The 12,108-nt window shown below is 40.9% G+C and overlaps 1 protein-coding gene and 1 long non-coding RNA gene across 4 annotated transcripts; one reads left to right on the top strand and one right to left on the bottom strand.

The window, feature by feature from the left end:
• Positions 1-1,526: 1,526 nt before the first annotated feature.
• LOC134027001 (uncharacterized) lies at positions 1,527-6,226 on the bottom strand. Its single transcript, XR_009931400.1, has 4 exons — positions 5,646-6,226; positions 4,753-5,395; positions 4,099-4,198; positions 1,527-2,298 (listed from the first exon to the last, which is right to left on the bottom strand). It is a non-coding gene; the product is annotated as an uncharacterized LOC134027001 (long non-coding RNA).
• A 327-nt stretch (positions 6,227-6,553) lies between these two features.
• Positions 6,554-11,875, top strand: otx2b (orthodenticle homeobox 2b). 3 transcript variants are annotated; one of them, XM_062470040.1, is made up of 5 exons: positions 6,568-6,646; positions 6,754-6,845; positions 9,285-9,502; positions 9,907-10,058; positions 10,311-11,875. In XM_062470040.1, the coding sequence occupies exons 3-5, from the start codon at positions 9,406-9,408 to the stop codon at positions 10,932-10,934; spliced, it is 873 nt and encodes a 290-aa protein (XP_062326024.1). In that variant the 5' UTR covers positions 6,568-6,646; positions 6,754-6,845; positions 9,285-9,405; the 3' UTR covers positions 10,935-11,875. The 3 variants fall into 3 exon arrangements, with proteins under 3 accessions (XP_062326023.1, XP_062326024.1, XP_062326025.1); XM_062470041.1 differs by having other exon boundaries at positions 6,630-6,646; positions 6,764-6,845; XM_062470039.1 differs by having other exon boundaries at positions 6,554-6,845.
• Positions 11,876-12,108: the final 233 nt, after the last annotated feature.

Here is a 12,108-nt window from a genome sequence, read left to right as displayed (position 1 = left end):
TTACTGTCTCTGCTTGCCAAACCACCATGCCTCTGCTGTGGTCCTCCACTGTAAAGCCCCTCTAATATAGCCACGATCCCCCACTATGTGAAAGGGAAGGTTTATTCCATCTAATTGCGTTCCCCGTCCATTCTGTACCTTTTTCAGTTCTCCACCTCTTCCAAAGACAGTCTCTCCCAAGCCCCAGAACCAGGTGACATATGACAGGCTGCCTTTCAATTGGTCTTCCACCTCTCTCTCTCTCTCTCTCTCTCTCTCTATCTGTGTTTCTCTCTTCATCGCTCCTCACATGGCATTTCCCTGGCAGAACCTCCAGTTAAATTCCTTCCCTCCTGGTCTCTGCATTCCCGTGGCCCGCCTCCCTGCCTGGCTAGAGCTCGCTAGCTGCAGCGGCTCTCCCTCCAGACTAGTCCCAGACTAGTGCAGGCTCCAGCCCACAGCACATTCCTCCGGCCGCTAACCAGGCCCCTTGGTAACCAGGAGAGGCACAGGAGAGAGGTGAGGAGGAACCAGGATGGTGGGGTGTTTTTTTATTATTGGTTTACTATTTTAAAAGTCTTTACATTTTGTTCATAAATAAATCTTACCTTTTTTTAAATTTAAGTCTGTTTGAACATGATCAAGAGCTGGCAATGTACGGCCAAACATTAGACACAATTATTTTCTAGAAATACCTAATCCACGGTTGTACTAAATGATGTTGTCTCATTCAGACTCTCCCTCTCAGTTCCACACATCACTTCCTCCTCCAACACTCCACAATCCCACGAGGCAGAGAGAGAGGCAGGCAGGATCTCTCTGTTAGCAGGGGCTGGAACTGGACAGCTCCAGAAGCATAAGGACAGGAGACGACCGCCTCCCCCCCTCCCTCCTGCTTCTCCCCCTCCCCCCCTCCCCTCCCTCTGTGTTTACTCTCCTAATTACAGGGGAGGGGCCGGCTGACAGGCTGGCGAGCCGTCACACATCCCCTGCAGGCCAGAGGCTGGGAACGCCGTCACTGTCGACCAAACGGACGGGCAACGTCCAACTGTCACGGGGGAGACGAGACTGGCAAAACCAGAGGGCCCAAAGAGAGATATTAAAGACATGAGAGGAATTGGCAGCGTCAGGGAGAACAGGGGGTACACTTGAGAAGTGCAGGCTGGGAACTGGGGAAATCGCCAAAGTGTCAGTCAAATAAAGTTCAGTTTGGATGAACTCTCACACGAGCATTTCCTTCACTCTCTGCCCTCGTGTAGCCTTCCAGACAGGCAGGAGGTAGAAGTCCCGAGAAGTGGAGATGTTTCGTTTCTATCTGTGTGGCCAACGTGGTGTAGTAGCAAGGTGAGAGATCTCTCTATCACATATTCAGGTCATATTACAACACAGTGTTGACAGGAAGATTAACATGGAAGAAGCCTTGCTAAACCAGTGATCCTGGCACCTGACATTCCCTCCAACACTCACCTCATCCCCAAGAGGCAAGACAACGAACCACTTGATAGAAATCATGAATAGTCACAGTTGTGCGGGCTTGCTGTGCCCATTTCTAAAAATTTATTATGGGGATTACACACAAAATCACACAATGTAACATTTTCAAATGTGTTATGAATGCTTCCCAGAATCCAATTCAAATCCTGGGTAATAAGCCTGAACAAATCCTCCACGTTCAGTTCTGACTCCTTTGAACTTTACCAGGGAGAGGTCCGGTCTGCAGGGCAGGTTTTACCATGGACACCTCAGCAAGGAGAGTATCACTGGGTGGGAGAGAGAGAGAAGGGGGAGAGAGAGAGAATGAGAGAGAGAGAGAGAGAGAGAGAGAGAGAGAGAGAGAGAGAGAGAGAGAGAGAGAGAGAGAGAGAGAGAGGAAGAGAGGAAGAGAGGAAGAGAGCACATGCATCTTTGAGAGTAAGAGGCTGCTTGACAGTTACCGACATAGATATCTTGATCTCCTCTCTGTTGGTTCTCTCCCCTCAACCATGCCAGCATGACTGTCCCAGCCATCGACACACAGCACCGGCTTCAACAAGCATTTGTTCTACTTATACAACATTTTAATGCAGCAATTTAAATCAACAAGGATATTGGCAAGTAAAACAAATACATCCAACCAAGAACATAAAAGTCTCATATTAAAAGGAAACGCAAAAATAGCATAATAATACATTCAGTCCCGTCTTCATAACAAGGCGTTACTGGTTAGAAGTCACACTTTTTTTTCTGCAATATTTGCCCTCAGCAGATTGACTTTGCCGGCTGATATTGATGATCTGAAGTGAAGAGCGTTTAATTGAATCCATGTTTGTTACAGAGCCCCTGTGCAAACACAAGACCAACAATTATAGCACTGATTAAACTGCATGTCATATTTACAACAGAGGCAATGTCAGCACACACACACATACACAGACACACTCACACAAACACACTCACACACACACACACACACAGAGACATCTCACACACTCTACACACACCCTGCAACCTTCCCCTGCAACTTGGATACACGTAGGGTCATTATTTCAAGATTAAACCCAAGTTTTTACTATTATTTACAACATCAAAATGTATACACGTGTTGCTTTATTTAAAAGAACCATCCCATCTTATGATGGAATTAAACGTCCGTTTTATGATTCGGTGTAAAACAAATAATCAAATTAATGCAGTGGCATGAAATTACGTTTACTATCAACCTCTATTTTTGGTCCGTCACTATCTATGGAGATTTAATATAGTGCGACAATAACACTGAATGGGGCTTTTTTTATTCTTCTAATCCCAGAGGAACACTTCAAATGTGTTTTTTATGACCTTAGAGGTCAGTTACATGTTACATTACACAAAGGCTGCTGTGTGATAAGGGAGTAGCAGAGGGAACGCTCTCTATTGAAGCACCATGCTCAATTTGCAGCACACCTTTTCCTGGGTAGAGACCAGTATTTCCATCAGACCTGCTGAGCTAATTAAAATACAGCTTGTCATCTTCCCTGTTCTGCTCCTCTCCCTGTCTCCCTCTCCTTCTCTCTTCTGTGTCACAGAGAAAGATGTCAGCCTGCCTTGTTTAGTGTACTCTTGAATCCGTTGTCATGGTGGTCCTGTAACAGGGCTTTATAAAATACTGTAATGAGTTGTAACATGTTTTTTTTTATTTTGCGTTTTACTGCAAGTAAAGTAAGTTTTTTTCTGATCACATATGTACAGATTTATTTAATGGAAAAATATTCCAGCCGCCCATTTCATAGTGTCAACCCCTGAGAAACATTGTAAAATGGCAAGGCACATCAATATATTACCCTTCCCATGTTCTTCTGATAGATCAATTTTCTAAATATGAATTCAATAAAAAATAGTTTTGATTAAGCGTAATATTGTGTTGAATTAAAATGTATTTAAAATTTCCAAAATGTGTGGAATTCCGTATTCCAATAGGTCTATCGACATAGACAAGCACATTTGTTTTTGTTGTTGAGATAAGTCCAGAAAAACATTCACTCAAAACCTTCCGTCAGAAACACTGAAACAGAGAACCGGTGTTAGCAATAATACTTTCCCGCTTGATCCTGCGATTATGCCCAGTTTTAGATGAATCGGTTTTATTGACGAGGGATTTTAGCTGGGAATAAATTCCACGGATTCAGTCATGCGAGTGTATCTAACAAGGAGGGAAGTGACGCATGGACCCGGCTCGAGAGGTGAAAAGCAAAGCAGCAATATGGACCGCTTGTTCAAGATTTAGCCTAATGTTCATTTTTCTAAGAAGCTACTTGATTTAGATTTTAATTAGCTGTGTGTTTTGTTCAGTCTTTTTGCTCAGTTTTTTGTTGAAAAATGTCGGTGATAAAAATACTCAAAAACCCCAAATGATGTGGCTGATACAACAAAACAAAATCTTAAAGGCATGTTAATACGTTCACATGAACATGAACAAGAATAGAAATTGACTTACAATTTTTGCAATAGACACATACATTGATATATTCTAAGGTTTGGAAGATTAAGGTATGAATGAGTCTTAAGTGTCTGAATAAAATAAAATAAAACATAAGGTTACACCCAATTTGTGTTAAGGATGGGTTTCTAGTCCCGCGACTCTTAACCCCCGGGTTCACTTACCAGAGGCACTGATAAAAGACGTCCTCGTCAATTACCCGGGAGTCAGTGGGAGCGCTGATTGCCAGAGGCGTTAACTGCTCTTCCTTTAAACGTCGTTCTCCTTTTAAGATAGAAAGTCCCCGAGGAGGGCTAGTGTTAATATAATAAATAATTTAGCAATTTAAACGGCGAAGAGCAGGCGAGATCTAACAGATAACAAAATCAGGCATAATGATTTTTCACACACTATGGTAACTGTCTCACTGCGGTTTTATTCAAGAAAAAAAAAAAAAAAAATGTTATGTATTTGAATCCTGACAAAAGTCGGATCCAAACAGACATGTAAGCCTACAGTCTACAAATGAATCCATAAACTTCGCTTTGAGTCAGAAAGAAGAATGTAAATAAATAATTGCATGTTTAGACTACACAGTAGGATGTCAATTTGACTGAATCTGGATTTTTTTATTTTGTTTTATCAAACACCCCGCAAAAAAATGTGTCAGGTTATTGTTTGGGTACAGGTAATTTAGGTTAAAATAATTTGTGTTGGTGGAATTGACAAACAAATACAGAGATATAGGCTAAATATGTACAGTATGTTTCAAAAGAATATATCATGCAAAGAGTAGCAAACGGACCGACGAGAATGAAGGAAATACAGAAATGGACTACCTGTGAACCTGCATGCCGTGCCACCGCCCAAAGTTACTGTTACCTCACACTGCTGGGCTGCAGAAACCAGAAAGCTGTAGACAGTTACCGTTGGATTGCTCTTGACGAGATGCAAGGTGACTTCTGAACAGAGGTAAATCCAGAGAACATGTCGGTGTCATCGATATCTATCAAAGTATTAACATTGACATTTTCATGGTCATGTTTTTAGTTTAGTTTTTAGTTTTTACTATGAAGGTGACAAGTTGTTGTCTAAAGCATACTGAACCTTTGACATGGGCCCACGAGAACTGCTAAAGAGAGAGGCAACTGACGATTTATAAAATCCACGGTTTGCCTCACTGTTTATAAATCTAAATCAATATTCAAATCTGTTTGAAGTGAGCGGGTGTGTCCGTACAAGCTGCGTGTGCGTGTGTGTGTGTGTGTGTGTGTGTGTGTGTGTGTGTGTGTGTGTGTGTGTGTGTGTGTGTGTGTGTGTGTGTGCGCGTGTTTGTGTGTGTAGGTGTTCCTCAAAGCTTCTTAAGATGGTACATTTACCAAACCGTGACAAAACCCGAGGTATATTGTTTTTGTGATACAGGAAAATTCAAGTGACGTAGTTGGCTATGTTGTATCTTGAAGCTATTTGATGTCAAGAAGTCTGAAATTAGAAAATGTTAAGAAAAGAAAAAATACACTGTAATTTTTAAATGGTTAGCAAATAGCACTACTATTATGTACTAACCCCCAAAAAACATTATTATTAATAGTAAAATTATTAATGTTATTAATAATTGTATTATCCGACAGGCCTATACTTAGATACCACACTTGAGTATCTTAATGGGGAGATATAGCCTACTGTAATTTATATACAAAATAATCATTCAATACAGATTCAAACAGCCTACCTTTAAAAACCTAGCCGTCGTACTGTCTCTGTTTACCTCCGTTTCCCACTTGAAGCCAGTTGAATTGAAATTGTCAAGGTAACAGAGTGAGAAAAAAACAACGATGTGAAACACTCCAAAAATGGATCTTCGTGTCGATGCCTTAACGATAGAATGTTTACAATTATTGGCATTAAAAAGTACAAATCACGGAGCAATAGCTTATTTATACTTCTAGCCTATGTAAACAACTGGGCTGCTGTTATTGAGGCCCTTGTTGTCGATGCCTCAATCTTTCCCTCAAAAATATTCCAACTGAATTTGGCTAGCTTATATCAACTTGATCGAGGCAGACTGGCTTGGTCTGTGGATGGGAGGACAGTTTTAAGGAAATAAGTCTCTCTAAATCCCCCCTTGCTACGCGATAGAATGTGAGGACCGTGTTTTAGCCTCCACATGGAATGCCAGCTTTTTGTCCTGCTAATTCATGTCACCAAACCCAGAATATCTCGGTATCTGGGGGACACTTTTCATTTTCTTCAGAACTCTATTTCGATTGATAATCATGTTGGATATTTAGAATCGTTAAACCTAACCTGCGGGTGGATGATGTGGTGTATAGATGAGTGTTTATTAAGATATTCAGTAGCTTGTAATTAGCTAAGTAAAGTTACTAGAAATTAAGGTGGTGATTAAACATGTCCTCTATAACCCAACCCCCCCCCCAAAAAAATGTTTTGATAGAGGCAAAATATTTATTGCAAAAATATTTCAGCCCTGCAATTCTTATCATTAATTTACTCTCAGTACTGAGATGAGAATGTTGTCTGTCGCCCGCTTGCTGCCATTGGCTGAGAAGCTTGCGTCAAAAAGTAGCTGGCGACATTTGTTTCTCAGCAAATCTCCCAGCAGAGTGAGAGACAGACCGCAGCTTCAGAGTCGTCCAGAAGCTCTCATTGGCCAGCAGCCTCTTCAAATCTACTGAAGCAACTTCAGTCAGAACAGACTAACACATCGAAGTCGTATGTAGCCCTATTTACCCCGTAAACGTTATCGCACATTTAAATTGCTCGAGATTGCTGAAGATTCCAGCTTTCTCATGCTTTTGTTTTCCCGCCGCTTATAAAAGACTATTACAGGAAATCGCATACAGGCTGTGCTATTTCATCGCAAGAAAGGACTGGAAAAAGAAATTAACTCTACAGACATCAATGTTCTGAAGTAAGTTGATTTGAAAAATCTTCGTATCATTATGAATAGTATAATGATCATTGTCAACAGTAATAGTTGTCTAGTGTGGTTGTTCTTACTAATAGTAGTTAAGTCTATAGGCCGTATTGACAATATGGAAAACAAAACTGTCTGGAAGGGAGGAACATTTTGCTGCCGTTTTAGGGAAAATCCAGCAGTAAAAGACTTAATATAATATCTTCCTGTAGGTGGTTAATTATATAGACATCCAATAAACGTTTGCTTATCTTAAATAAATACAAAATATTGACATGTTAATGGCTCGATAAAACTCATTAGATCACTGTGTTAGCCATGGATCATGTTACTGTAGGCTAGTGAATGTCTTTGGAAGGTTTGACTGCACCAAACTATTGACTGATTTGTTGAGTAGCCTAGTAGTGGATACATTAGTTTCTAAACTTTGTGTCAGATTGCATTGGGCTGCATTAAAGATCCAAATAATTAATATTCAAAACATTCGTTTCCTAACATGTATTTCAACTTTATTCCACACTTCACCTGACGCGCCTCAAACCGCATTTGATTAAATATTGAGGTGAAAATGCATGGCAGAAGACAAAGGGCGATAATTGAGGAGGCGTGATAGTTGAGTGCTAAAGTAATCACCGATCCGCCAGATTACACTTCCTCATCGGTTACCGAAGAACGGGAAGGGAACGGGTGTGGGCCACAGGACAAACCGGGGGGAATATTGATAATTTCATATCTTTGAAAAAAGCTCAGCTACTAAAATAAAGCAAGCAAATTTACGCTCGGCCCTTTGACTAGTTCCTTTGACTAGTTTTTTTGTGTTCACGACAGGTTACATTAACATTAACCCTCTTATTTTAACGTCTTAAGACATATGAATTGTAATAAAAAATGTAATTGGTTCAAAGACTTATTTTAATTTAGGATAGGCCTTGCTACCCTAACTGTTTTTTTTCATTACAATATTTTTGACTAATTTTATTCGAAGATAATTTCACGTGCTCTACACTCATTTCACCGCATTTTGTCTTGAAATTGTTACGGTGTGAAATGTAGGAAAATAAACCGTTCTACACGCATAGGCTGCTTTTCGCAAAATTGAACATTCAAATGTGGAAGGTGGAGAGTACAGCGTCCTGTAATTAGGGTGCGCGTGCCACCCGGATTATCTCGTTAATTCATCAACAAAACATTTATCATAATTAATTTTGGACAGGGTAATTATTATTGACCGGGTGTGCAACTGGTAGGCTATGGGTCTGCTTTAAGTGTGACAGATTGAGTGGTGAAAAAAACCGTTGGATATAAAGAAAAATGCTACTCCGTCTGAGTAATCAAGAGTGGGGGGAATGATGAGGGTCACTACAATCTGAATTTAAACCAGTCTTAAGAACGTTGTGGATCAGAAAAATGGAAATATTATTTTACGTAAAGAAATCCGTTAAAAAAGTTGCTGTGTGCATAGCTAACTTTGTGTCTAAAACATAAATTATGCATGTACCAAATGTATCAAATCCTGGTGTTTTTTTTTTTTATCAATATGATCGCTGATATGCTAAACTACGGACACGGCCATACATAGGCCCTTAATGTGCACATTAAGGGCCTATTATATATCCTAGGTTATGATTCACCTGCTTTAATGTTTCTTTCGCCCGAAGCTTCACAGGAATAAACTCAGGGGTACAGGTGGATCACTTTGAGAGGGCTGTCTGTTTGCCTGACTTTTATCTAATTATTTCAATTGCCTCGTGAATGTTCTCAATTACAGGCAGAATTTGATATGGATGAAACTAAAGAACACACTTTCCAAATTGTATTTACATTCTGGTTCCCCAGTCTTTTAAATAGTATTTTCCTTAATAACAGCCGATTTATATTTCATAGATGTACTGGAAATCCTTGAGCAACAGTGAAAAGCATTGAAAGGTGAAATGGCTACTTTGCAGAAAGTGTATTAAGTGGACTGCATTGTTTGGGACTTTTTGCCCATGGGGATTTCAAACCTCGGGTTTGGTATATCTGCCTTGTTTATTGTCTCGAAAGTGGCAGCCTTTGTCTCTGCAAATGGCCACCAATCAATTCTATAATTTTTGAGACAATTATTGGTTCCATGGTGATCCTAGCTGCGTCCAAAATGTGTGCGTGTTTAAACGCCCGTGTTTTTTTTACTTCGAGTTGACTTTTTGCAATTATGGGATGTTGCTATTTGTGCTTGTGTTGGGGGTGGGGGTGCCACAGGGTTGCAGAGGGAGGAACGTTTGTCGAGATGAGCCACGCGCACTTCTTGAGGACAGCTGGGGGTCTGGGTCTGTTTTAAGCGCGCGGTGCGGTTGGAAAGGGTTTATTTGCAAGCCGTTGTCGAAAGATTGTGTTTATCAGAAGCCATTTGGAGTTTGAGTTGCTCATTTTCACATATTTTGTTGTTTGAAACAGGTATTGCGCAACACGACCGAGGCAGCTGCGTGACGAATACAAGGAAAACACCAGGGATATTTACTGGCCATCGTCCATTTTCAAAATTTTCGCCAACTTTACCCCCCAGTCCAACATTAGCATGATGTCGTATCTCAAGCAACCACCTTACACAGTCAACGGACTGAGCTTAACTACCTCCGGAATGGACCTTCTTCATCCATCCGTAGGATACCCAGGTGGGTTTCATACACTTTTCTATTTACAATTTCAGAAAGAGATCCATGAATGCAAAGAAACTGATTGCATTGAGATGCAAAGAATGTATAGAAAACGTAGGCTATTTTGTAATCCAAGTTTGTGTGCTTAATTACGGAAGTAAATGTTAGGATACCTCTAATCCGAAACTGTTATCTATGTATTTATTTACACACTTAAACTTTGTATTTCTTCTTCTAAATGTTTGTAAAACATTTAAAACCAAACACATGTTTGGTCTATTCTATAGCTATCAAAGTAGCAAGAGAAGGAATTTATTGTGTCATAAGGGTAAATTAATATAGGTATTGAACGTATGTAGCCTGAATTCAATCATGAAAAGAGTACATTTGATATTTATTAATACTTTTTAAATGTCCTGCAGCAACACCACGCAAGCAGAGACGGGAAAGAACAACTTTTACGCGCGCTCAACTTGACGTTTTGGAGGCGCTCTTTGGCAAAACTCGCTATCCTGATATATTTATGCGGGAGGAGGTAGCGCTGAAAATCAACCTGCCAGAATCACGTGTGCAGGTGAGTGTGCTCTAAGAGAGCGGCAAATCTGTAGTTAATCATGAGCTAATCATTATTAATTCGAAATCAGACTTTAGACTTTCATATTTTAAAAAAATGTCTCATATTTTATATACAGAATAACTAAATATTTAAACTAATGTCTCAAACCATTTAATTAAATTGTGAGGGCAATATGTTTTTGAGAGACTGTAGGAAAATAACCGAAACATAAAAGACAAAGTGTTAAATGTGCCATTATTACTGTCCCAGGTTTGGTTTAAAAACCGGAGGGCGAAGTGTCGCCAGCAGCAGCAGCAGCAGCAGAATGGAGGTCAGAACAAGGTTCGACCGGCCAAGAAGAAAAGTTCTCCAGCCAGAGAAGCAAGCTCCGAGAGTGGTGCCAGTGGCCAGTTCACTCCCCCCTCCAGCACGACGACAGTGCCGGCCATTTCAACCAGCACCGCCCCTGTGTCCATCTGGAGTCCTGCCTCCATCTCACCCCTGTCTGATCCTCTCTCTACCTCCTCCTCTTGCATGCAAAGGTCCTACCCGATGACCTACACACAGGCCTCGGGATACAGCCAAGGCTACGCCGGATCGACTTCGTACTTTGGTGGGATGGACTGTGGGTCTTACCTGACTCCCATGCACCACCAGTTGTCAGGCCCGGGTTCAACACTTAGTCCTATGAGCACGAACGCCGTGACCGGCCACCTGAACCAGTCCCCGGCGCCCCTCTCTACTCAGGGCTACGGAGCTTCGGGACTCGGGTTCAACTCCACGGCGGAGTGCTTGGATTATAAAGACCAAGCTGCATCATGGAAGCTGAACTTTAATGCCGATTGCTTGGATTATAAGGATCAAACTTCATCGTGGAAATTCCAAGTCCTGTAAAGAGACTATATTGGCCTGTCTGTTACACTGACAGTAAATCAAACGCATACCCTTGCCATTCCTCCACCAGAAGAGTAAAAGACTGAATATTGATGTCATCAGAAAGGTTATCAGTGGCTGAGAGGGTTGGTACGGTGTGTTTGGCCCTACAATATAATAATTTATTCTAGCACTGGAAAGAGATTTTCTTTTCATTCCCCTGACAGGTTGTAGCCTCCTCATCTGTATGTGTGTGTGTGCCTCTATGCTTAAACACCTGTTGGGTCATGTAACGAAAACTCAAAGTGGACTCTAACAAAATAACAAATACACCAGAGCCACGGATGAAATCCTCAAGAACAAAACGACAAGTGAGGCCAATCTTTTTTGGTTAAGAGTGTGAGATGGACAGGCCTCCTTAAAGCTTCTTACATCATGCCGACCTTTTGGCAGAGGGACACGTTGATCAGGAGGGTGCCTGGACTGCACGCCTCGCCGGGCGACATGGATGCACTACTTTATTTAAGAAAAAGTGTTTATAAGGAATCAATATGTAGTTTCTAAGAGACAATCAGTGTGTGTCTTATATAAATGGTACATATGTGTTTTTTTTATCTGTGATAGCCTTCGAAACTGTGATCTGTTGTATTGTATGCAATTTGTGAGTTCCCTCGCATCAGCAAATACACTCTGCTGTGATTTTAATAGATTTTTAACTTTTTGAACAACATAAAATGCTAATGGTTAAGTAATTATAAGCAAGAGACAAAATACTGTCCAAACTCACGGTAGAGCTCTGGAAGCCTCAATGGTTGAGAGCTACTAGACTTGCGCGTCCTCTTCATATAGCCCATCTCACACACGCTGATTATGGATATTACATGGCTCCAAAGATGGTGTGACCCCTCACCGTTAAAAAGACATGAATAAAGGTCCTGTGATCTGACCCTCTCATTTATCAAGTTCCTAAATATGTATTCAATAAGACGACGTTTGTGTGTGTTTGTGTTTGGGAAAGATGTGAGAGGGAGAGACTGAGTGAGAGACATTTGGGTGACAGCAAGAGAGTTTGGGAAGAGAGAGCAAGCGTATACAGTTAAGCCTGCGGGCAAACAGCTTTTTTCAAAAGATAAACCTCGAAGAAGCTTAATCTATATGGTACCTTTTGGGTGTTTTTAGAAAATATCTATCGAAA

Source organism: Osmerus eperlanus, chromosome 9, assembly GCF_963692335.1.
Source record: "Osmerus eperlanus chromosome 9, fOsmEpe2.1, whole genome shotgun sequence".
Classification (NCBI taxonomy): domain Eukaryota; kingdom Metazoa; phylum Chordata; class Actinopteri; order Osmeriformes; family Osmeridae; genus Osmerus; species Osmerus eperlanus.
The sequence above is the reverse complement of the archived record's forward strand: the minus strand, read 5'-3'. Positions and strand labels throughout refer to the sequence as shown.

Bases quoted from the DNA above. Each gene is read 5' to 3' on its own strand.
- otx2b (XM_062470039.1), top strand. From the start codon at position 9,406: ATGATGTCGTATCTCAAGCAACCACCTTACACAGTCAACGGACTGAGC. The intron at 9,503-9,906 runs GTGGGTTTCATA...AATGTCCTGCAG, and splicing joins TCCATCCGTAGGATACCCAG to CAACACCACGCAAGCAGAGA. The intron at 10,059-10,310 runs GTGAGTGTGCTC...TTACTGTCCCAG, and splicing joins TGCCAGAATCACGTGTGCAG to GTTTGGTTTAAAAACCGGAG.